Here is a 27,309-nt window from a genome sequence, read left to right on the forward strand (position 1 = left end):
TGAATTGATTTTTTATTTTATAATTTTCTTTCTTGATTTTATAGCTTCAATAAATTTTAATTAATAATAAAATGAGTTACAAAGAATATGTTAGAGAATGTATTGTTAAAATATTGTTAACACTTATCTTAATCTCTTCTTTAAGGACAAAACTCATGTAATAAAATGCTTTAATTTGATATACGAAGGTCTAAAAATACAACTAGAGTAATATTTTAATGAAATAAAATGCCTTTTTTATTCAAAAGTTAAATATTTTTTGGTATAAATAACTTGAGTGACAGTTGATTCGTGGTCGGTGCGGTATTCAAAATTAAATTAAATATAATCTCATATTAATTGTTTCATTTTATTTATTGCTCTGAGTAAAAATATCTTAAAAGGTAATAAATAACCCTCTTAATTACTTTGAATTACTTACTTAAAAAAACTCATTAAATAGTGTGTTACGATTAATAATCATTAAATACATATGTAGCACCAGATTAAAATGCAACATCAAATATATGTTCCTCTGCATGCATTCTGTGCTTCCCTGGGTCTTGTAATTGTCTCATTGCTTAACTTTCTATCCCTCAATTCTCTCTCTCTCTCTCTCATAAGTTACAAACACAGACAAATACTACAACAAGAAACAACATTTCTCCTTGTGTATCCCCCCTCAAAACCAAACATGTTTGCTTCTTAATTCTTATTCACCCCAAAGAGTTCCTACTCCTCTCATCAAACAACAAGGTTGAATATCTAGAAAGAGTGGTGAGATGTTGTTGCAAAAATGTGTGAAGAAGCTTCACTTTGGAAGCTGGGAAGAGAAAGAGGTGGCAGCAAAGGTGATTGAAGAAGGGTTAGCTAAACAAGATGTTAAGGTGAGAGAGATGGCAAGTGAGCTTGGGGTGGTGAGAGTGTTGGTTTCTATGGCGGTTTCCGAGTTGGCGAGTCGCCGCCGAGTAGGACTCAGGGCCCTGATCCACCTATCCAATGGAGGAAATCACAGGTAAGGTTAAAAAACTCATTTGATTTTAAAAACATTCAGTGGTTAGGCATAATTTCAACTAATATAGATAATTTTTGTGTATGAAAAAACGTGACTATAAGAAGTAAGACATTGTTAAAGATCAATCAATCAAGTTTTTCCAGTAAAAATTAATCATTTACGAAGTTAGTGAATAGTTCAAACTTATAAATGGTTTTTAAAAAACTAAATAGTAGTAATTCTTTGCCTTCTTGTTCTTTGTGTTGTTTGCATCTCTTGATGCAGCTCAATAACGCACAAAATGTGTTTTAAGCGAAATGAGCAACTATGACTTTGGATCACCATTCTTTTAAATCGTGGTCAGCAACTATAGTTGCAAACTTGCAGGCTGCAGCCATGATATTATAATACCTCTATTTTTTTTTATTCAGAAATTGACATGTAATAATAATGCCTTTTAAGAAACGAAATTATGTTATAGATTATAAAAATGAAAAATATAATAGTATATAAAATGTCAACGTACGTAATAAATAAACATAAAAGATATATTAAAAAAGTACAGATATATTACTTTTTTTATGTGGCTCATAACTTTAAATAATTAGATAAAGTTTTTGAAGGTTCTGCAATTATATTGTAACTGTAATTGTAACTATATTTATCTCAATTTCCTACAATATCAATATAACCGCGACCAAACTTTGAAATCATCAACAATGAAATGAATTCCAACGAGGGATAAAATGCAGGTTTCACAATTCCAGTCAAAAGGAAAACATTGACTAGTTCGTGCTGACAAGCGTTTCTTTAGCCTTGCTTTGAATTTGTTTGACTTGAAACTTGAAACCCGGTTTGCTTGTTTTGCTGATATGGTATAAAGAATTTTACATTTGTTATTTTTTTTTTCAGAAACAAGGTTTTGATATTGGAGGCAGGAATATCGTCCAAACTGCCTAAGAAAATTGACCTTGAAGATGAATCAATAAGTGAATTTGCACACTTGCTCTCTTCATTGTCATCTCTAGGAAACATCCAATTTCGTCATTCTTCGTTGCACTTTCTCCAATTCCTCATAGATATTCTCAAGTCATGCTCAAGTTTTGATACCAAACAATCATGCTTGGTGGCCTTGTGCAACATTTCATCTTTGTTAGAGAATGCAGGGCCTTTGGTTTCAAATGGGGTTGTACCTATTCTCTTGGAAATGTCCTTGATGAAAGGAAGAACTTCAGAGAAAGCACTTACCATCCTTGGAAACTTGGGGGTGACTTTGATAGGAAAGAAGGCAATAGAAAATAGTTCAATGGTGCCAAAATGCTTGATTGAGATCTTAACTTGGGAAGATAAACCTAAATGTCAAGAATTTTCATCTTATATTTTGGTTATTCTAGCTCATAAAAGCTCAACACAGAGAGAGAAAATGTTGCAGTCAGGGATTGTCCCTGTACTTCTTGAGGTGGCTTTAGTGGGGAGTTCTTTAGCTCAGAAGAGCGCACTGAAATTATTGCAATGTTTTAAGGATGAAAGGAAAATAAAGATGGGACCACATTCAGGCCCACAGACTTCAAGAACTGCAAAGGAATCAATTGTAAAGCAAAGGGATACAAAAGAAGGGAAGAGAATGATGAAAAAAATTGTGGTAGAAAGTTTGCACAAGAATATGGAAATAATAACTAAAAGAGCACATGGAGCTGAAGATGATTCTAATAAGCTGAAGTCTCTTGTTATCAACACAAGTTCCAAAAGTTTGCCCTACTAAGGGTCATTCTAAAATTTGAAGGTGACTCCATTTAGCAGTGTAGACAGCCATTGATGGTTCAATTTAAGAGAAAGCAATTTTATCTGGAAAAGTCATCTTCATGAAAGAAATCGTACCGTTTCTTTTTACAATGGTTGTATATCTTCACCAATATAAATGAAGAAATTTCATTTTCAGAGTAAAATAAATGTTTAACATTAGGGATGCAGATCCAGAAAACTGATTTTCTGCATAACTGTCTATGACCAATAATAAAGTTGATCTGTCTTTTTCCATGTTCACTTTAAGATTTTATATAACTCAGCTGGAAATTAATTTCTCTCAATGCAGAAATATCAATGAAATAAATGACTAAAAATCAATTTTTTTTAAAAAAAACATATAAAGTATCTATTTAGTAGTATTTATTAACTGTGTCAAAATTTATTGATAATACATTCGGAAAAAGTTATACACAACTTTGTATAGATAAACCGTCTCTAACTTAAATATGACAACTTGTATGAAAGCAATTAACCCTGTTACTACGTCATCACTGTCATTTAAATTGTAAAAGTAATATCTACAGTTAGAAATAATGTTATCCATTTACAATCAAAAACTTTAAAGAAATTCTATCAATTATTGGTCATTTAGATAGTAGTTGTAGTCTTGTAGAATAAAGTGAAAAGGACCAATAATGTATTTAGGAGTCAATTAGTACATTTCATTAAAGCATTTGTTGAAATACAACTAGAAGCAACTTCAAACATATGTCAAATAAGGGAACGATTTTACATGTTTGAAGGCTACCTGTTACTGTTTCAACTGCACTTAAGATTCAAAGTGTGTTTGGAATCTCGTTCGTAACACAAGTATAGCTTATTTCACGTCAATTCAAAGAAAACTTGGCTTTGCTATTGAAGTGATTTTCCACGTCCAAGATGTACCCAGCAGGCATCATAATTGAAAAATAAAACACAGTGGAACGATTCTTCTTTTTTTCCCTCAACTCCACCCTATTTTAGTCAAAACAAAATATTACTTGCTAAGTGCTAACTCCATGTCCAAAACATAAAACAAAAACCTGCATGATAAATTCCGTATTGCGTATATCAAACGCTACACGGGTTTTGTCCTTAGAGGAATGGTATCAAATCTTTTGTCCACCCACACATTATTATAAAGCAAAAAGAATAATCTCTAGATTTTTGTCCAACAGATCCCTAACACTTGCCTCAATCTCGAGCATGGGCAATATTGAGCTGGTACCACGTTATACAAGTATTTATTCTGATTCCAACTGATTACAATCAATGATCTTATCTTCTACAAGAAGTTGCATCATGCAGAAGTGGTCTCTATATTTCACAACTTAACAATTAGAGTCTATGCTCATCAATTCGTACAAGTATACAATCTATTAACAATGGAGCATAAATAAATGCTGTGTGCACGTGTAACCTCGTAAAATAAATGAAGCGCAATATATTATATCAAAACCATCTGTCACATACACTTATCCTAAGACGACATTTGTATTTCATTACAAAAGTATTACAAGTAATTGTCTCACTTTGAACTACGATTAAAGAAATAGCTTGCCTCCTTCAACGAACATTTGGAAACAAAAATGGCATTCAAAAGTCCACAACCTCAATGACTACAGCAATGCAGTGTTGGCCGAAGTACTTCAAGTCGAAATCAACCAGGAGACCCACCTCGAAAATCATTAGAAAAAGCAGCATATATGGACATTCATATGTTTTGATACACAAGCCATCAAATTAGAAAACATCGTAGAAATGTTCAGAAGAAACAAACAAACAATAATCTATTTGGCCCAAAAGGATGATGAAACACGGGAGAAAAAAATGAACAAAAGAAGCACCAAAGCAAGTTATTATTCCCATACAAATATTTAACTCCTCCAGGACAATGCAAGATGAAGCAAAACTATTCAAGTGATAAAATAGCATCAACAAGTAGCCTGATTTAACAAATAGCACTAACAAGATGCTAACTGAAACTCCACATACGTAAAGATTCAACAGCAGCACCATACAAGATGGGGCAAACAACCAACACAATTATTATGTTTTGCTTCTTCTCTTTTTATTGGAAAGTCATCTTAATTGCAGTCACCCCAAATCCGTCTTAGTTGCAGCCTCTTTGGGGCTGCCTTAATGCTATTTGTTAAATCAAGGCTATTGGCCTAGAGCATAGCAACATAAGTGGCCCAACAATTGATCTAAGATAGGCCCTAAATACCTTTTTAAAATTGGAGTTTAGGGCCTAATTCAACCTCACAAAACTGGGTTGTAAGGTGAGGATTGTCCAAGCTTGCAATAGAGCTTAGAGGCAACCTCAAGGTAGAGTTTAGTATCACATCAACTAAAGATATAACTTAAATAGAGCTTGTAAAGCTTGGACAATCTTCACCTTACAACCCAATTTAGGGTGGTTGAATTAGGCCCTAAACTCATTTTAAATAGTATTTAGAGCCTATCTTAGATCTATCCATTGTTGGCCCACTTACGTTGCTACGCTCTAGGCCAATAGTCTTGATTTACCAAATAGCATTAACAAGATCCTAATTGAAACTCCACTTAGGATGCAACAGCAGCAAAACGCAAGAAGAGGCAAACAACCAACACAATTATTCTGTTTTTCCTTTAATCTTTTGTTAGAAAGCCATCTTAACTATGGGAACCCCTAAGTCCGTCTTAGTTGCAGACTCTTTGGGGCTGCCTTGACTGCAACCTCAAGGGTGGTGTTTAGTCTCACACCGACAAAAGATATGACTTAAATAGAGATTGAGTTTGCCCTAATTTAACAAATAGCATTAACAAGATCCTAATTGAAACTCCACTTGAATTCAACAACAGCACAATGCAAGACGAGGTAAACTGCAAACAACCAACAAAATTATTCTGTTTTGCTTTTTATCTTTTGATGGAAAGTTATCTTAATTGCAGTCCCAAATGCCCAATTGACTGGAATTTAGTCCCACATCAACTAGAAATATGGCTTAAATTGAGCTCAAAGCTTGGGCAATCTTCATTGTACAAGTCAATTTTGAGGGTTAAGAGCCCTATAAATTCTAATATCTCCATACCCTACTTTTAACACAAAATACAAAAAACTTCGTACCCCATTGCCCAGAGGCTCTTCGCTATGCGAAGGTATGGAGGAGGGATATTGTACGCAGCCTTACCCTTGCATATGCAAAGAGGCTGTTTCCGGATTCGAACCCATGACCAACAAGTCACCAAGGCACAACTTTACCGCTGCACCAGGGCTCGCCCTCCCTTTTAACACAAAATTCTGAAGTAATAAAACTATTCAAGTAATCCCTAAAGTATTGAATATTCATCAATTTTAGTCCCTAAGTTGATGTATTTTTTAAAAAAGTTTAAGGACTAATTTGAAGGGTATTTAATATTAAAGGGACTTCATTGTTTGATTTCTAATAATTCTAGAACTACTTAAGTAGTTTGCTTTACTTTAAGGATCATTTACTTTAAGCTTTGGGCAATCTTCAAGATACAAGTCAATTTTGAGGGTTAAACTTAGGCCCTAAAATTCTAATATGTGCATACCCTACTTTTAACACAAGATACAGAGAAATAAATACGAGTAAATCACCAATTTCATCTTCAAACTATTACTCTCTCTCCTAAATAATTCCTAAGGTAATAAAACTATTCAAGTTATCCCCTACAATATTGAATATTCATCAATTTAGTCCCTAAGTTAATGTATCTTTTTAATGCTTAAGGAATAATTTGAAGGGTACTTTTATATTAAAGGGACTACTTTGTTTGATTTCTAATACTTCTAGGACTACTCAAGTAGTTTGTTTTACTTTAAGGATCATTTAGGAGAGAGAGGGTAACACTTCAAGAATCAAATTGGTGGTTTACTCAAGAAATATTTGTTGTTACTTGACCTTACTTTAATTTATTTTTTGCAAAGTGTTGGCTCGGAAAACTGAGGGAGCTTAAAAATAATCATCATAAATTTAACATTAAAAAATTAAAGGTTTACCATTTATACATGAAAAATACATGGCATTGCAATTGCCACATCAAGTTTGACCATTGATTTCACAACAAGCAGGGTAATCAATCTCATGGTTGGCATTTTTCATAATCAAAGGTATTTAGAAACATCCATTTCAGGGTAAATCATATTAGCAGATCTTATGTTTAAGTTTACTCATAAAAGATTTATGTTGAATTTAGTATAAAACCAAATGAAAAGGATATTCAACAAAATACTCAAATATATCATGAATTTTTCAAAGGTGTCCACAAGCATCCAGTTCAGAGCAAATCAATTGCAGATTTCATCTTCAAGGCAATTCGAATAAGCCTCATTAAGACTTGAGTTAACTGATTCACTCATTAAGATTTGATGCTAAATTTAATATAAAACCAGGTGAGAAGGGTACTTCAAAAAATAAGTAAATGTATCACGAGCGCCACCATACAAAGCAAATACTTGCAACTTGCGGAAGTTAAAAGAACAAAAATAAAGTCATCACGACAACCACAGAGTACATATGTGCACGAAAGAGCATAAACCACAATAAGAGACATTTCAAAATTTAATGTAACCACCTTGGCATTTAGTCAATAACTTGCGAAACTAAACTAGGTAAAAACTAAGAACAAAAAATTCTACAGAAATTCCACATAAGTACTACATTCAAGTACTACGCCAAGTCATGTATGCTTCAACTAACACCAATCACAAATGGAACCATAACACATAGATGCAGAGGTAGGGAAGCAGCAACAAATTACAGCAGTCCATGTAACCAAAACCAAAGATTTCATTGTCTGCATGCACGAAAGCAACCATTTAAAGCATTAGCGCCCAAGAAGCCATCACAAACCTGAATTAAACACCTATCCAAAACTCAAACAAATCATTAACATTTAAAAACATAACGAACTGTCAAAACTCAAAAGTGATAATTATGATCAAGTATTAAACAAATTTCAATATACACAGATCATAAAACAAAATATAGTGCTGACAAAAGACATCAAAGCCAATTCATACCACCAATCAATTAATTGAACACATATTGTAATATACAAGAGCCATCCAAAAGTACATGTAGAAATAAGCATTTGCATTTTAAAAACCATAACAAACTCCATTTATTTTAAAAACCATCCCATAAGAGTGCCAGCAACACATTCTCTAACACACACTGTTAGCTACAATTTGTTGAAAACTACAACATCATGAGTGAGATTCAATAAATAAGTTCCGAGACCAAAAAATAATAAAATTTGCTGTTACATTTTGTTGAAAACTACACAATTATGAGCAAGATTCAATAAATAAGTCCCAGGACCAAAAAAGTTTGAAATTTGTTGTTACAATTCGTTGAAAACTAGAAAAGTTATAAGTGAGACTCAATAAAATAAGTTCTAGGACCAAAAAAATTTGTAATTTCCAACAAATTTCAACAATACTCCTAAAGAGTGAGTTCAAAAGTGTTATGCCTAGCATTTCTCAACCATTTAATACAAGTTCAGCTAAAACAAACAGACATTTATATATTATCTATCCAATGAATAGGGGTATAGACTAATCAACAACTAAATAAGCCATCATAACGAAAAATTACCTCAATAATAGGGTGGTGCGCCTTGGTACATTCCACCAGGAGGTCTCGCCATCGGAACCCGCGGCTGCGGCGGATGCCCCGACGAAGGAGGGAAGCCATACTGCGAGCCATCAGGGTAACCCCCACCAGAATTGGGAGGCACCCTCGCACCATAGTCACCAGATACCGGCCCAGCCATCTGCGAATTGCCATATCGATGGCCATACCCACCACCACCGGCAACCGGAACTTGGTTATTATACGGTGGCACCTGATGCTGCTGCTGCTGCATCCCATAACCATTACCACCATATCCACCATACTGAGGCACCATCATAGAAACTTGCTGCTGCATCTGTTGCTGCGGATGTTGCTGCTGATGTTGATGCTGATCCGTTCCAAAAGGTTTCGTCTTTTTGTTATCCACAGCCAATTTGCAAATCACTTGGTGCCCTTCAATAGTTTTCAAAGGTTCAACCAACGAAGCCCTTGCACCTTCCTCGGTCTTGTAAACGAAGAAGGCAAAGCCTCTGCTTTTGCCACTCGATTTGTCAAACCCTAGAGGCCCTTCCTCGACTTCTCCGAACTTGAGGAACTCGTCGAGGAGCCTCTCCGAGGAAATCTCGAAGGGGACGTTCCCGACGAAGACCTTGCGGAGCGACACGTCACCGCCGCCGGGACCACCGGCGGCGGCAAGCTGCGTGACTGTCATGCGGCCGTCGATCTTCTTGCTGGGGTCCTTGAGGGCGAGAATTGCGCCGTCCACATGGCGGAACACGACGAAGCCGTAGCCCTTGGACCTTCCGGTGGCCTTGTCCATGATCACGATAGCCTCGTCCAATTCGCCGAACCCCGAGAACACGCTGCGGAGCGTCTCCGTCGTGGTCTCGCCGGCGAGTCCGCGCACGAAGAGCTTCCGGAGGGTCGAGTCGCAGTCCGCGACGGCGCGCACGGCGTCGAGGACGTCGGGGTGGCGGAGCGACGCCGACTGGAGTAGGTCGAGGAGCTGTTCCTGGGAGAACGGTTGCAGGATCTTGCGGATGTCTTCAGATGCGAGGGGGGAGGCGGGGGCCGGGGTTGCGGCGGCGAGGGGGGCTTCTTCGGTGGATTGCGGCGGCGGAGAGTCGGTGGTGGTGTCGCCGTTCTCTTGGGTTTTGCGCTTCTTGGGGAATTCCATGGCTCGGTTAAGAATTGGGAATTAGGGTTTCAGAAGGCACGAAAGTGAAGTGCTTTTTATTAGAAAACCGAACCTAAACAGATCTGAGACTGTTTGTGTTGTATTTATAGGATAAAGGTTGGGTCAAACATATTTAATACTACTAGAATTTATCATCAAATTTATTATTGATTTTGAATATTTTATTTTGAAACTTTTGAAGATTTGAGATCTTTGAATATTTAGGTCAAACACACGCAATAATAATAAAGGTTAGGTCAAACACATTTGATAGAATTTATAACTGAGTTTAAATGTTTTGAAGATCTTGAATTTGTAGTATAGGTCTGTCCTAATTTTCTTAATAAAAGTTGGATCAAATACATTTAAAGAAAAAAAAGACATTTTTTATATAAGAGATGTACAAAAATAAAAAGAAAAGTTTAATTTACTGAAGTTTTTTTCTTTAATCAATTTTTTGATGCTTATAGTTGCACAAACTTTATTTTATAGTCTTTACACTTAAAAATTATCCCCTTTAATCCCTATACAAGCACTTTCAAATTCATTTTTGTCTTTAAAAAAAAAACTTAATGTCATTAATGGATGTTCACGCAATTTAACCTGAGTTTTATATCTTTATTCTTATACATACATTTTTTATGTTTTATCCCTATACTTACACAAATATTATTTTTTACTTCTTACACTTAAAAATCCTCAATTTTAGTTCCCATGCAATCACTTTTAGTTTTGTTTTGCTCCCTGCTGATAAAACAAATAACATTGTTAATAGTGGATGACATGATGCTAATGTTTTTTTGATGCATAACATGATGCTAATGTGGCATTGGCATATGTTGCATTGTAAAAATACTCACTAACTCCTTATGCAAGATTTATTTATTTTTAAATTATTTTAGTTCCTATCAACAACTATAAAAAAATTGACGGTTTTAGGGTGCTAGTTTTGATGTTGTGGTAGTGTTAGAAAACTAGAGTTAATGGAGTTATATGGTATGAATACGCAAGCGTTTGAAACAATGCAGAAAATTTCTAAGCGTTGTATGCAATGAGATTAAAACGATGCAGTAGTCCCCACCACTACAAAGAGTGTTACACACAAATCACTATTTGTAGGCTATATATCTTTGTCTTGTCCAAGAAGTGCGTCCAATTTGTGCAATCTCCATACTTCATAATTTAATTAGGACTCATGATAATTAGTTGATGTAAGAGTATTTAAAGAAACAAAACCCGTAAAATAAAAACGAAGAGAGAGAGGTGTTGGTAAAAAAAGAAAAAAAAATGGATAAAAGAGATGATAAGGAAGAAGAAGAAAAAAAGGAAAAGATGTTAATAGAGACTAAAACAAAAAAAACAAAAAAGTCCGTTTAGGAATTAAAACAAGTAATTTTACAACCATGTTATCCACGGTTGATGACATTAAGTTTCTTTTAATGACGAGGATCAAAATATAATTGAAGATGCTTGCATAAAGACTAACAAGAGTTTTTAAGTGTACGGACTAAAAATTACAATTTGTGCAATTATAGGAACCAAAATGCAAAAGTAGTGCAAGTATAGGAAGTAAAACATTAAATGCAATACATGTTAAATACATGAATCATTTTTTTTTATATATTAAAAATATTGATTACATGAATAATTTTATATGTACATTGTAAGATTACCCTACTAATGAAATCTTTATTTTAATAAATAATAAATATATTTTAGTGATAGACAAATGAACATGAAGGCGATGCTCAATTTAAAATCTAAAACTTGATGTTAAATTTTTTGTATAGTACCCTCCATTCCTATCTATAGGGACTAAGACATAAAATGTTGATTGGAACAATATATATACGTTCTAAAGGTTTCTACCACACATGTTATGATATGATACTTTATAAAAATTTGTTTCGATTACGAATCATATATATTAATTAATACATTGATTTATAAAAATTAATTACACTAATCACTTATCAATATAATCAATCACATATATATAGTATTTTAATTTATAGAAAATTGTAACCTACTAAAATTAAGAGTTAAATATATTCGTTTCGTCAAGCTATCTAATGTAACATATAAATAAATTAGGCAATACATAATATTTTAAAAAAATTATAATTATTATATTTAATTCGTTAATTTTCTTTTTATTCATGATAATTATAATTACTATATTTAATTTGTTGATTTTATTTTATTACACTAATCACATATCAATCAATCACATACATATTGTTCCAATTTATGGAAAATTATAACCTATCGAAATTAAGAGTTAAATATATTCCGTGCCATGTCACGCACACTCTCTGAGCCTTCTTCCATTGGCACACAGCATAAAGAGGGGAAGGCCATGCACGGTCGTGTATATGCTGACAGGCACCAGCAGATATTCAAGGAGAATTTGGAGTTTGTAGAGAAACACAAATGAAGGATGCAAGAAATTTTCCTTGGCCTTCTCTTCCTCTCCCGCACCTGCATCCGGCGCCACCAATTCTTCAATTTTCGGTGCCGCAACGACGTCGTTTGGTGCTTCTTCGTCTTCCACAATGACAATGCTGTTTGGGGCAACAATGTCCTCTCAGTTCGAGCAGTAGGAGGAGTCATGGTTGGAGACGTTGAGCACAGGGAGTAGGAGCGTGCGAGTGGGCTTCTGTGGGCCCATGAGCAGCAAGAAAAGCGCAAAGTCTGAATTATATTAAGACTTAGTTTTTAGTAATTTATATAAGCTTGGAGGTGACTTTATGGGGGGAATTATAGTAATATTTGTTGTTGATGTCTTTTTGTTGACCTTTTTGAATGAGTTTGTGTTTTTAATTGTTTAAAAAAATGATTTATTGCAGGAAAAATGCTAGGATGTTTTGCTGGAAAATGCTCTGGAAGCATCAGATCCATAGTCAGGCACCCTGAGCGACCTGTAATAGCTTCTTATGGTGAGTGCTACTCTGATTCCCCTTCATTTGTTGCATATTCTTTGAATATAAGGAAGGTTCTCTGATGCAGTTTTTTATCCCTAAAATTTATTTAGTTGTTTCTAATTATTTTGGTTTTGCGGAACAAATTTATATCTTCTGTTTCGTTATCTACCTTTTTCATGATTGCTCCTGAAGCTTATCCAAAATGTACAGGGTGTGTAGGCACTGGATCACCTTTTTTCTGGGTGAAAAGTGACTAATTAAACGTCAGTTCAACCCAATCTAATTAGAGATATACTTTTTCGTTGAGATGTTTTGAAAGTTGTGAAACCTATAAACTAAACACACACTCAATCATCTTCAATGAACTATGTTAGACAGTCTTTCCTATTGAACTTAACACCTTTTTTTTACTAATTGTTTTAGCTATAAGTGCATGTGCATCCATTGCTCAACTTGCAATTATCTTTCTCCATCAAATTTAGTTACAACTATATCTACTTTATCACTTTTACAGGACGGAGTATAACCCTGATCAGTACCTGTGGGAAAAGGAATTCACCCTTACAGGTCGAACATACCAAAGGCAGGATTTGGAGGCAAGTATGGACATTATTTATTTGATGATTTCTTGCAATTATTGTTGTCTATATATATATATATATATATATATATATATATATAGTTAAATCATGATTCCAATTGTTTGCTTGCTGTTAGATTATCTATTTTCCGATTGTGCAGCTCAAGGACACCAGGGGCTATACCTTGAAGTGGAGTCATTATCTTCCTTCTCCTTTCCCTGAAGATACTTCTCTTCCTTGTGTTATATATTGCCATGGAAACAAGTATTTGTTATTAAAGTGACTCTTGTCTTGATGCTTTTAAAAAATTGTATATGCATGACCATAGATTTTTTTAGCTATTCTATACTTCTCTCTTGTGATATGTGTGCATACATACAATGATGTAGTAGATGTAGGGCAGATGCCAATGAAGCTGCTGTAATTCTTCTTCCTTCAAATATTACTGTTTTTACCCTTGACTTCTCGGGGTCAGGCTTATTTGATGGAGACTATGTTAGTCTTGGTTGGCATGAAGTAAGTTATCTCTTTATGCATGTTTTTATTCGTTTATTAATTTCTGGCTATTAAGTTGAGTTTCTGCATATTCCATCTTTTTTGAAACTACCAAAATGTGTTCATTCCTTTGTGTGGTAGAAAGATGATCTCAAGATGGAGGTGTCATATTTGAGGAGCAACAAACAAATATCTCGTATAGGTCTTTGGGGATGATCAATGGGTGTTGTTACTAGGTATTACATCTCCCAATTAACTTGTTTGATATTGTCTTTTATATGAATTTTTGCTCCTTTGATGCTTTATATTTGCTATGCATACCCCTACAAAAAAAAGAATGCTCCTCATTGGATGATTTTAATGTATTGTTCTAGTATAATTTCATGACCTAAGTTTTACTTCTCCTTCCAATTACACTCAATTATATATTTTTTTTTAAATCTTAATAATTCTCTAACAAATACTCAATTACAAAAATTTTAACACAACCAAATAAATTTTCAACATAAATGAAAAGAAATTTTAGATTAGGCTTTTAGGATTAATTTGGTTTGGGTTGACCTTGGTTAGTAGTTGTAGGTTTGCGGGTCAACCCATGAACCCCGTCGTCCAAACCCACACGGCTTGTGGATTATGCTGGACGAACCCAAAATCTTGCATAGACATGAATTTTATAAAAAAAAATGGTTTGTCGCCTGTGCAAACCACATGCCTTGTTATCCGATCCATGGACCCAAACCTGTTTACCCACCCCTACTTAAAATCACCGACTAAAATTGTGAATTAAAAATATAGGAGGACTAATTTGGTGAAATTATAGATAAAATAAGGGGACATATTTTACAATTAAGCCTTAAATTAAAGTAAATTTGAAATTTTAGTGAATGCATATGTTACACATTGCAGCTTATTGGGCCTTGTTCAATGCACATGTTGTACTAAAGTCAAATTGGGTCTTCATCAATGCATAAATTTTACTTATATCATATTTAAACTTATTGAATAATTGGTGTTACACTTATACCTTATATTTAATTTTGATTACTTAATTTTATAAATTTGATAATCATATATTTTCAGAATATAAAAGGTATTTATTATCATTTTTAAATATTTATTTTGTAAAAAAACACAAATTAAAAGACTAATGATAAGCATGACTTATTTATCTTAATCAAATAATGTAAATATTATATTCTTAATTGAAAAATATTACTAATATACTAATTTCAATATTTTCTAGTACAAAATATATTTAAGTGCATTATATATTTATTACAATTTATGTTAAATAAAAATTATATTACAATTTATTAGAAAAAGTTATTTCAGTCTCTAATTCGGTCGCTAATCTGAAACTTTAATATCCACAACGATCGAATTATTTTCGATCGCTATAATCTTCATATAGCCACCGAAATTGCTTCGGTTGCTATCTTTAACTCCATATCGGTTGCTATTTCAATGGCTAAAGTACTCTTGTTTTTTTACATATACAACAACCGAAATAGCCACCAAAGTATTTAGCAACCATTCATTTCGGTCGCTAATTCAGTTGTTGACACAAGTTACACATCATGATCAATTTTGGTCGCAAATTCAGTCGCGAGTTACAACGCTAACTTTCTGGTTGCTAATTTCGGTTTCTAAATTGCATTTTTTTAGTTGTGTGGGACTAAACATGAATAAAAAAATTACAGGAACAAAAATTGAAAAAATACAAATTTACAAGGATTAAAAATATAATTAAGCAAAAAAAAACTCTCATCTAATATGTTTCATGTTAATTAAAAAAATGTAAAAAAATTATATAAAAATGTTAAAAACTCTCACATAATATCTTAAGAAGAAGGATCAACACACACTAAGAGTAAATAGTTACTCTCCGTCTTCACTATTTATTCTCTTAGAATATAAAGATTAATGAGTTATTAACACTATTAGATTTTAAGAAAATAAATTATAAGAATAAGGAGTAATTTTTTTAGAATTATTTTGATGTAAGTTAATCCTTCCTCATATTTTAAAAAATAAAATATGTTTTTAATTCCTTTAGAATTTTCAAAATTCAATTTTAGTCTCCATAAAAACGTTTTGTCCATTTTGAGTCGCTTTAATATTAAAATGCATCATTTTTTCTACTAAGTACATCTAAACCATTTAAAGAAAAAAATTGCACAAATAATTTTTACTAAGTACATCTAAACCATTTAAAGAAAACAATTGCACAAATAATAGGAAGACATGTAATTGTTTTGCTCTCGGGGTAGTTGATAACCTACGTGGTAAGCGACGTCTCCCAGTGTGACTTTTGGTCATTGGAATATGCTCGTGAGAATAAACAAGAGCAAATACACTAGGGTACATTGGTGGCAAACAAATTAGCCCAGTCGCATTAGGTGGATACATGACCAGTTGCACCTATAGGATATCCATTGAAAACAAAACTGGATCGATGGTGTCTCTAACTAACTATAGGGTTATATGTTGGCGACATTCCTCCTCTTTGGCCTTCTGGATTTCATTCATTACCATAGGCTTCACTATGTTGCCTGTCTGCTTTTGAGATCTATTGCATAATGTTACAAACCCTGTTAGCTATTTGGCAAGTGTACCAAATGTCCAAGTAGTAAAAACTCGAAAGTCCGAGTGTCAATTTCCATAAAGACTTTGTTTTGTACTCGTATTGTATAATTTTCAATTTTTATAAGAGAAAAGATAAAGAGAGGTAAAAGATAGATAAAGGAAACATGAATTAATAGCAGATAATTGTAAATATAATAGAAAGCAAAGTATTTAATCAGAGATTTCAATAGAATGCAAATGTTAGGACCTAGCATGTCTTGTTTGCCTAGGATGTATGATTTTTGAATTTTTCTTTATCAATTAGGTGAATTTATCCTACCCACATATATTCAATTGCATGCATGTCTTCTTTATATTTTTATTAAGAGTTATCCTCTCTCGAGCATCTAACTCCAAACATAATGTAAAGATGAGTAATGCATGAAATATAAATAGAAAAGGACAATAGGATAGAAAACACCTATTCCATTGATAAATATGGAGTACATCATACATCTCTTTGGCTTTTTAGGCCTGTCAAGCCCTAACTAAGGATTTATCCTCTCATAGCCATGACGACCTTACACTGAAATGGGGGTATAAGAATTGGTGGAAGAGAAGGGATGAAAGAAAGGAATAGAGAAAATGATGAGAGAGAAGAGAGGATTCCCTAAGGAAGAGTTCTCAGGATTTGGATATGTATGAGAGTGCTTTGAGACTCGGTGTGGTTTTTTCTACTTGGCTTGACTCTCTTTTTATAGTTGTTGGAGTGGATTTAGGCCTTTATACTCGCACTTAGCGTGCTCTGCTCGCTCAGCGCAGGTACCTATTTTTGCGCTTAACGCGCTCTGCTCGCTTAGCACAAGTGTCTATTTTCGCGCTTAGTGCGTGCGGCGTGCTAAGCGCGCCTTGGGCTGGGCCTGATGCAAAATCTTTATTTTTTTTCTTCGTATTTTCTGCATCTTTTTGCTTTTAATCCCTCCATTTTTTATATCTGTGAGCCATAATTGAAAAACGTCAATTCCTAACAATTAAGCATGAATAACTGCTAAACAATTATTTTTTTTAGACATTTTGCCTCCATTTTTATTATCAAAAACAACATTTATTTAGTAGTTATCAAACTCCCATCTCCATTTGCTAGAGAATGGGTGAAGGGAAGGGTTGAGCCATCTCCAACATCTAGGCTAATGTGTTGTTAGGGGTTTCTACCTTGCAATCCACATAATCCTCCAAAATGAAATCAGGATTATTGGATGCAACCGCCGCAACAAGCTACTACATGGGCAGGGGTAGCCACAATAGTTGTGGATAATCCAGTTGACACAACGCCTGCTTTGGTGGTGATGCGATGAACCAATTACATCTTTCATAGTAGCTCCACAGTCTTCCTTCTAGATCTCAATTGCATATGCCAAGAATGATTAGGTGAAACTTGAAAGTGTTAGGAAACACCAACACTATTTTCCTTTCTGTAAACTCAAAATAGGCACTTAGCGGAAACGGAAAAACAAGAATAGAGAATAGAAGAATGACACCAAGAATTTTTAACGTGGAAAACCCTTTCCATGTGATTGGTAAAAACTATGGGACCAAACCAATAAATATCTCCACTATTTAAAAGTAGGATTACAATGACTCTTTCAATACAAGAGAATATCTCTCAATATTACTCTTGCTTTACTTTTCTTTAGATGAGATAAGATGGGATGCTCTAACTCTTCACAAGCCTCCTTATTTATAGGAGAGGGGTGTGACTTCCTTCAAGAGTGAGTGATGGATGCCAATAAATAAGTTACATTCACAAAGCTTCTTGTAACTCTAATCTTCAATTTCCTATGTGGAGTGTGTAAGTCTCAAGGTCAAAGGAACCAATTCCAAGCCCTTGGAAAGTGCTCCACAACTTCCTATGCATGTTTTGGAATGTGCTCCTCAATTTCCCATGTATTTAAATTTGCACGTTTACTTGAATGTGAACCAACCTTAATTATTGAAGAATTTTCAACATAAAGTGTAGGAAACCTCAGTGGTGTAATTAGGGTCCCATTAGGCCTGTCAAAATTATGTTTGTGTCAAATATGATTAGTTATTATGTCGGCTAACACCAATCGGTTCCCACTTAAGTGATTAACTCAAGGAAAATATTTTATTTCTTGATCAGGGTCCTAGCTAGCCCACTCCAAAGAGCTTTACCACAATTTTGAATTTAAGGTTTCTTGGTTAAACTATTCGTGTATAAAATTACGATAAAATAAATGTTGTAATTGACTGAATAGAAAATGCATAAAAGGTAAACAAAAGCGATAAAGGCAATGAAAGTAGAAAAGGAATCGTAGAATTAAGCAAAATATAAAGTATTTTTTTATTGGTGATGGTCGTGGACTTCTTTACATCTAAATTTTCCCTATTTATATTGATAAGAATGGATACAAATTAGTCTCGACTCCTAACCATTATCCCTAGATTTAAGAGGATCATGCGGTACATGATTCTAATTATTTATTCCTTGTAAATATTGTCAATCCACTCTCCTTGGGCAATTGCATACAAGACAATGGTCTTTGTCCTCTCACTATTCCAATTACACCCTTCTTACTCCTGGTTGGCTAAATATAGTTATATTATTGGCTATTGTGTCAGCCAACATCAGTTGTCGACTGCTAAACCTTTGTCAATTAACTATTTTGGTGTTAACAAGAACCCATTTTTGAGCAACATATTTTCCTTCTTAGTATCAATCACTTGATACTATTTTGGAATCGTATTGAAGCCTTTAACCGATCCAATCGGTTGATTTCAATGCGACAACATTTAAAAAATCTCTATTATTATATTTGTATATAAGTTTTATGTTTTAAATTGATATGAAGTATAAATTAATTGTTGGAGTAGATTTGAAATATAAGTTTAAGTATACTGAATAGAAAGTCAATGCATAATTAAAAGGCCATGCATAATAAATAAAAAAATTCAAATGTATAATAAATCAACCGAAAATATAAATCAAGTAAAAAGTATTCAAATTTTTCATAAAGGAAAATAAAATAAAAGGCACTAAGTTAAATATGAAATTAAGAATGAATTCATAAAACACCATTTTTAGAGAAAAAACACATTATTTTAAAAATTTAATAAATAATATGAATTTACCTACAAATTCCCTTCATATTTATCTTCAATGTTTCACCATTGCCAAACACTGAAAAATAAGTAAAATAATGAGACATGCAAGGTGTGGTCCAAGATAGAAATAAAATAGAGAAATACAAATATTTAGTGAGTGAAAAATGAGATAAAAAATAATGACGAAAGAAAAGAGACACATAAACTTACATGTAATGATGAAAAAAAATATTAACTATAAACCTATGTAGAAGAGACAACAATAAAGTCAAAAATGTCATAAGGATGGTGTGCAAGGGTGGTCAAATGAATTTTAAAATAATCTTAAATACCTTAATACATATTAATTAGTTTTAACTATCTTAATTATTTCAAATCAAAATATATATTGGTTCAAATTTCCTACATGCAAACTTTCCTTTTATAATAATGTAATTGTATATTAATAAATTTGAATTACAATATATATTTGTATAATAACTATAATTATATTTTTAGGAAAGAAAGTATAATAAATTGACTAAAATATTATATATATATATATATATATATATATATATATATATATTTAATTATTGACTAAATCAATCAAATAAATATGTTGGATTTGAATTTTCTAAGATGAGGGAGGAGAGTACACTTTACAGAATAAAGTGTACTAATAACCATTAATTAGTATTTTTATAGAACCATTAATTAATAATTAATAAATCAAGGATTGACAATGCAATAAAGTGTCATATTTCTACAGATTTACCTTGATTACCTGTATCATCTTGTATATACCGATTTGCCTATCAAATTTTCACACCACTTCTTCACAAATAACCATTCAGTTAAAGACATTTCCCCATTGAGTGAGTCCTTAGTATTCTGTGAGCAATGGCTATAACACTAAACAGAAAATACATTGTTACCTTTTTCATATTTTTCTGGACTTGATGCATATCTCGTGCCACGTCCCGCACACTCTCTGAATCTTCCATTGCCACACAGCATGAAGATTGGATGGCCTTGCATGGCCGTGTTTATGCTGACAGTGAAGAGAAGATCAAACGCCAACAGATATTCAAGGAGAATTTGGAGTTCATAGAGTAACACACAATGAAGGAAACAAGAGGTACAATTTAAGCCTTAACAGTTTTGCTGATTTGACTAACGAAGAATTCGCTGCGTCTCACACAGGATTTCTCTATAAGCCACCAACTCAATCAGTGTTGTCCAAGATTAACCAAAATCTTGGTCACCACAACAAAAGTGTCAATGGTATTGTGCCAAAAAGCTTGGATTGAGAAAGAGAGGAGCTGTTAACAATATTAAGAACCAAGGCCCGTGTGGTATGTTGTTGTGTCAAACTAATTATATAGAAGTGATAATCATCATGCCCTTCAAATTTCGATCAATTCATTGGGAAAAAGAACCATTTATTAAGAGACAAAAAAGGGAAATGTTAGGATTACTTCCATTGATATAGTCTTTGTGTAACATAAATAATTAAACCAATAGTATAGACATTGTGCATTACATTAATATATACGATGTATTGACGTACATATCATATCAATTATCTTTTACCATATTTATAATCGTCTGCTACTCTGCTAAAATATGATAGGTACAGTCGATACTTTACAATGTAAAACTACTTTATACTATTACTCGATGATCATTAAACTCTATTCACTTTAGTGTGTGTGTGTTGATATTGTTCTTGAATCGGAATTCCTTTGGGTCATCATGTCCAATTTTCTGTGCAGGGAGTTGTTCGGCATTTGCAGTTGTGGCAGCTGTTGAGGGTATTACCAAAATCAAAACAGGCAAGTTGGTTTCATTGTCCGAGCAACAATTGGTGAATTGTGCCAGTACAAACGGCTGCCATGGAGAATATGACGAAAAAAACCTTGAATACACACATAGCCATGGCCTTCAAACCGAAGCAGAATACCCTTACAATGGAAAAGAAGGGCCATGTCTCAACAACTTCTAAAGGAGGTGGCAAGACCACCTGTGATCGTAGGCATTGATGCTAATGGACAAGCATTTAGGTTTTACTCAGGAGGAGTTTTCACTGGGGAGAACTGTGGAACTAACCTAAACCATGCAGTTACTGCAATTGGGTATAATGAGGACGCAAATGGCAAGTACTGGTTGATAAGGAATTCATGGGGCCAACATTGGGGTGAGGGTGGTTACATGAAGATTAAGAGGGACACTGGTGACCCTGCAGGTCTCTGTGGCATTAACATGCAAGCCTCTTATCCCATAGTTTAAGTAAATGTGTCAGAGCAAAAACCATTTAGGTAGTCCAAGATCAATACCTATTTATGATTTCAACCAATCTCTGAACCATATGTATTTGATTTTTTTAATTAACAAAAAAATAATAATAATAACACTTAATTACTTATCAAATGATGATCGATTAATCTAGATCATTCGTTTAAAATCGCCTAATAATTTATCGCGTCAGAGCACTATATTAGCATAAAATATTATTACTTGTTATTCATTAGTGAATTAGAGACCAGAAATTAATATGTAATATGTTGCCTATCCTTGTGTAGTGCGACAATGTAGCATCTATGAGACCATGATCTTAGCTCAGTTCATATATGTCTCTCACATTTAAAAGGCTGATTTGTGATTATCATGTGTACATATACGAGGATATAAATTGATGAAAGCATTAGGTAAATTAGACAATCTACAATATGTTCAAAATTGATTATTTTGAATGAATTAGCATAAGCAATTTTCTCAATTGAAAGTGATTTTATTTTAGTAATTAATCAAACATCATAAATTTGAGTTAAACTAAATTTGACTAAACTCGCCATGATATGGCTTCACCATATAGAACCAAACATGCACTAAAATGGTGTGGGTAAGATAAACTATCAAATTACAGTTCACCGAAAAATAAGTGCATTTAGTCAGACACTCTACTAGCAAAACCAAATGAAGAAAAGACAAATGAGTGTAGGCTATGATATCATAAACATCAGACTTTATACATGCAGAGTCGCAGAACTAATTATGTAACATGTCTTTCATTCTCTCTTCTTTTTATTCGCTCCATCAAAGTTTAATTTGTAACTCTTGCTTCTACAATAATGTTTAGAATAAAAATTTGATGACAAACAAAAAATTTGGAGTTTGTGTAGAAAAAGCTGAATGGAACAAATATATTAAGCTACGAGGTAGAATAGATGTAAGTAATTGAGTTAGACTTGGAGTAAACGGACCTCTATTTCGTGGCACGATGATCCTTACAAACACGCATGTCTTTGTTGTGCATGATTTTTGTTTCCAAGCTACAGATTTGTATTTAAAACATATAAAATTAATTCAATGCTTATTTTAATGGGGATGTAGCTCAAATGGTAGAGCGCTCGCTTTGCATGCGAGAGGTACAGGGTTCGATCCGCTGCATCTCCAATATTTTTTAATTATTATAGAATGTTAAACTTTTGTACTGTTATAAGCAAAGTCTTGGGGTCCTCTAATCATTCTTACACTAAATAATATAAAATAACGAGTGTGTTTTCCTACTTTCTTTATGCATTTTTTTATTGTTAGTTTTTTGTTATATTGTTTTGCAAACTATATATTATTAGTCACAGAAGATGTTCAATTCATCAATTGTGTCTTTCATACATCTCGTCATATACTCATATTCCTACTCCTGGACAAGAAACAGAAATTTTCATTATAAGAACTAACCTGTGTATTATTTGACACTTTAGAGAGATAGAGGTAGATGAGAAAGAGGTGTAGTTTGATAGGTAAATAATATGACATGAAAAAAGAGACAAATAGTGAACAAACTCATATTTTTGTTCTTCCTAAGTTTGCCTTGTCATCATCCACTGCATTTAAGTAAATTTAAAATTGCTAGTTCATGCTCAAATTGAATTTGTTATAATAACTAAGAGGACAAAAGGTTGTTACTAGTGCCATTGGCAATTTCATGAAAGAAAGCTTTCTGAGTGGATCCTTGTAGATATATATGATCATTTCAGCAACAACCAAATGTCTACTGTAGGCAATCAATATTTCTTTCTGCAGTATTTTCACCCGAAGCATGTGTTCCACTTCCACATACCTTATAATACTATACAATACTAAATATCCATTAAGTAAAATTGATATTAATATAAAAAATTATTGACACAAGTTATTTAATATTTGTGTATTGGTTTTGAAGTTCGATTTTTGGTTTGGGTAAGGAGTTACAACTAGAGATATTATTTTATTTCAAAATGAGTCAATTTTGATAAGAAAAATATTAATTGGGTGTCAAAATAAGAAGTTTTATATATCTCTTGGTTAGAAAAAAATTGATATTAATAATGTACATTTCAATTTTCATAAAAAAATGAACCAAGCCACTAAAGAATATGTGGTTTTCAATTTTCGGTTTGATCAGTTTTTAATTAATTAATTAATTTGACTTACATGCTATGCATATATATATATATATATATATATATATATATATATATATATATTCTACAAAAATGAGTCCAAAACTCAGCACCATTGGTTTCTCCTCGCCAATGCTAATATAACAAACAAGAACTTCAATGTGGAGAAGCTGAGTTTAGGATCGTTCTTAATGCTCTTTAATGTGTTGAGAATTTGAAAAAGAGTTTACAATTTTTTTCTAAACTTTTTTTGGATTTATATTTTTAATTCTTAATCTAAATTTTGATTGGTTTATTGAAACCCTTAGCTTTTTATTTGGCTGAGAAGAGAGCTATATAATAATAGAAATCTTTGACCTGATTGACAAATTCATTGTACTTATGCCTGCATCGCTAGCTCATACGAAAGTGGGAATGCTAAAGAAAACTAGTTTTAAAAAAAATAATTATAACTAGTTTTATATAATTAGCTATATAAAAATAGGTATAAAACTATAATCATTTTTATAATTATGGGTATTTAAAATAATTTATTTTTATTTAAAACACAGTTATAGCTATAAAATTATAATTAATTTTATAGAAATAGATATTTCAAATAACTTAATTTTATAGAAATGGGTATGTAATTGGTTTTAAATATAACTTACTATATAATTGGTTATATAACTAATTTATTCGTAACTAATTATATAACCATATTTTAAATGGTTATAGTTATAATATCCACTTATAATTTAATTATTTATTATATATGATTATAGTTATGTAAATACCCAAATTATGAGTATCCCTACTAAAGGTAAGGTAAGAAAATTACTTCCTACCTTCACTTTTCATTTGATTCTTGCGTCTATTATGAAATGTATTTTGGAAAGGTACTTTTGAAATGTAAAATTTTCTAATTTAGAGATCTTTTGAATTAGGTGTTCCAAAAGCTTAAAAGAGGTGCAAGAAATAATATTGGATTGATTTGTTTAAATTTTAAAAATAAGTACTTTTTAATAAGTAGATAGAATTTGTTTCTCAAAATAAATAAATAAATAAAATTTTCCAGAATAATTTAAACATATAAACTATAAAAATATAGATTATTTTATTTTATTAAAATAAATATTTTTTTAAGAAATAAATATAAACAAATTCATAGTTTCAAGAAACAACTTAACCATATGAATTTAACACTGACCGGAGAATCAAGAACCCAACTGGGCCTTGGGCCCATCTGGTCGAAGCGGACCCACCGAAGCTGCAGAGTAGAATAGAATGGCGGTTCACATATTGTTTGCATATTTTTATTACAAACGCTAAACTTCTTGTTTGCATATTTTTATTACAAGAAGCTTAAATAAAAAATAATGTTAAACAAATTTATTAAATATTATTCCAAAATTTATCATGCAGTAAACTCAATGTTTCAATTTAGATGTTAAACTCAGTCATTCATTTCATTTTGATTTCCTTAATTATACTGCGTGCCTTAGGTGATGTTGTTAATAATATTTATAAAAAAAAACTTCTACTTTCTAGATTTGAGAGTTTTACTTAATTTTAAATGAATAAATTTAAAATTATTTATAAATTTTTGAAGAGCTATCACTACTCGTGTCAATGTGTCGTTGAAAAATTCTGTTTTTTTGGTGTTTTCCGCATTATGATGCTCTCTACTAGATTAATATTAATTGTTAATATACTTTGAGTTTTTCTAATGGAAAACAAGAGTTGACCCGACACAACTGGGGTGATATTCGAAAATGATGCCAAAATATTTAGGAAGTTTATTTTCTTCTAGTAGTTTTTGTTTCAAAGTCCTTTATGGGATCTTCAGGCTTGGGTTTACTCTAGAGTAAAGACAATTAATTTTAGTTATATTATGACCTTTATAATTAAAATAATAATAATAGTAATAATAATAAAATATTTACAAGGAAAAACTAAATTCCAAAACGACATGCTAATTGTATAACATTGTGCTGGCGCTTTCTCTTCATAATCTTTGATGTGAATGTATCCCTCTTTAATAAATTAAGACAACAAATTTGGTTTGTTTTTTTAAACTATATTTAACGACAAAAAAGATATATATTTTTAGATGTTTAATATTCGAAGAGAAAATTAATATATCTTTACTTATTTTTAAAAAGAGTATGTTACTAAGATAACTTTAAAAGAAATCTAGTAAATTATAACATTTCCATGTAAAAAATGAGAGTGTTAATAACTATGAGCATTAGTATACACTCGTTTTAGGAACATGTAACAAACTAAATCTTTAAGAGTAAATTAGAAGGACTCTAAATCCTTAAAACTCAAATTTATGAATTATATGCATTTAATTTTTTCATTTTTATTGGACGTAGGATTTTACTTGAAACTCTAACAGTACGTGAATGGAAAATTTTTTGCGAGAGTTAGTATCATTGTGAATAATATTAATTTTAAAGAATCAGTTCTTATAAAAAAAAATATCTGTAGTCTTAAGTCGAAAAATTCCATTATAAGTAAGCTATTAAGATTGATGCAATGATAAAGAGTTTGAGCAATGTATATAAGAACATAAATTCAAACCTCATTATTATTATTATTATCATCATTTAAAAAACTACTTGAGTAATTTGAGCCCACGGTGATCTTTAAAAAAAAAAAACCATGAAGTTTTTCATTTATATTGAGTCCGACAAGAAACATGAGAGGAATGGAGTAAATGTAGTTGCCAAATTTGAACACCAATCTAGCAAAATAATAAATTCTGTTATAATCTTATGGAAAATGCTAAGTACTAAGAAGTACGAAAACCGGTTTTGTAAACCTGCACGAACCTTTGTTTTCCATAAAAACTTATTTTAAATTTTTTAACTTTTTAATTAAGATTAGTTTTAAAAAAAGGATATTAATCCCCATCAGATTTCGTGCATTTTTAGTTGTTGTTTTTCGTACCAAATAGCAACCCTGTAATAGTATTTCAAACAAAAAATCTTTAAAAAATGTATTTAATGGATATGTAGTGTTAGTGTAAAAACCTTTATCCCTTTTAATGTAGTTATTTTCTGCCTAAAAAAATATAATTATTATTAAAGTTAATGAAGTTATCATACCATACATAATTATTTATAATTAAATTAACAATATAATATGCATTATCACTAATATATATATATATATATGTTATTTTCTCGTACTATAATTTATAAAATATGAATTGTTTTTACACCTAAAAGTAAGCCTTCTTTTCATAGATGACTAAACCTCAATTATTTATCCATAAAGCAATCCCACCCGGCTCTGTAATTGTGTGTGGGGTACTGAAGATTTTCATAGCTAATTTGGTTTTATTTATCATGATATCGCACTAGCTAGATGACGCAATTTAATTAATAGTTAGGAAAACAATGTTGAAGCAAATGAAATAGTACATCATGGAAATTCGATGTGTCCCGTGACATGCTGCAGGGCCAGTGGAGCACAAAAGAACAATTTTCATACTCAATAATGTATAGTAGTAACATTTGATTTTCCCCATAAAACAAGCTCTCATCAATTTCAAACCCACAAGTCACATAGAGCACCATAACAACGAATCCATCCAAGATCCCTGATCTTCCAACTCATGTTAAGAAAATAATAATCAATCAAAGTTCACAAGCAAAACCATGTGAACCCACCCCTAGGGTACA

The 27,309-nt window shown here is 32.2% G+C and overlaps 2 protein-coding genes, 1 non-coding gene and 1 pseudogene across 4 annotated transcripts; 3 read left to right on the plus strand and 1 right to left on the minus strand.

Annotated features, from left to right (window-relative positions):
• Positions 1 to 514: 514 nt before the first annotated feature.
• On the plus strand, positions 515 to 2,919 carry LOC114389377 (U-box domain-containing protein 7-like). Its single transcript, XM_028350041.1, has 2 exons — positions 515 to 994; positions 1,886 to 2,919. The coding sequence occupies exons 1-2, from the start codon at positions 762 to 764 to the stop codon at positions 2,733 to 2,735; spliced, it is 1,083 nt and encodes a 360-aa protein (XP_028205842.1). The 5' UTR covers positions 515 to 761; the 3' UTR covers positions 2,736 to 2,919.
• Positions 2,920 to 4,179: 1,260 nt separating this feature from the next.
• Positions 4,180 to 9,609, minus strand: LOC114389386 (UBP1-associated protein 2C-like). 2 transcript variants are annotated; one of them, XM_028350061.1, is made up of 2 exons: positions 8,365 to 9,609; positions 4,180 to 7,561 (listed from the first exon to the last, which is right to left on the minus strand). In XM_028350061.1, exon 1 carries the CDS (start codon positions 9,518 to 9,520, stop codon positions 8,366 to 8,368), a length of 1,155 nt encoding a protein of 384 aa, XP_028205862.1. In that variant the 5' UTR covers positions 9,521 to 9,609; the 3' UTR covers positions 4,180 to 7,561; position 8,365. The 2 variants fall into 2 exon arrangements, with proteins under 2 accessions (XP_028205862.1, XP_028205853.1); XM_028350052.1 differs by having other exon boundaries at positions 4,180 to 7,630.
• Positions 9,610 to 20,090: 10,481 nt separating this feature from the next.
• On the plus strand, positions 20,091 to 21,484 carry LOC114373031 (annotated as a pseudogene).
• Positions 21,485 to 22,573: 1,089 nt separating this feature from the next.
• Positions 22,574 to 22,646, plus strand: TRNAA-UGC. Its single transcript has one exon. It is a non-coding gene; the product is annotated as a tRNA-Ala (tRNA).
• The last annotated feature ends 4,663 nt before the right edge of the window (positions 22,647 to 27,309 follow it).

This window comes from Glycine soja, chromosome 2 (assembly GCF_004193775.1).
Source record: "Glycine soja cultivar W05 chromosome 2, ASM419377v2, whole genome shotgun sequence".
NCBI lineage: Eukaryota > Viridiplantae > Streptophyta > Magnoliopsida > Fabales > Fabaceae > Glycine > Glycine soja.

Excerpts from the sequence above, each read along its gene's own strand:
- LOC114389386 (XM_028350061.1), bottom strand. The coding sequence starts at position 9,520 with ATGGAATTCCCCAAGAAGCGCAAAACCCAAGAGAACGGCGACACCACC.
- LOC114389377 (XM_028350041.1), top strand. The coding sequence starts at position 762 with ATGTTGTTGCAAAAATGTGTGAAGAAGCTTCACTTTGGAAGCTGGGAA. Across the intron at positions 995-1,885 it reads TCCAATGGAGGAAATCACAG|AAACAAGGTTTTGATATTGG; the intron begins GTAAGGTTAAAA and ends TTTTTTTTTCAG.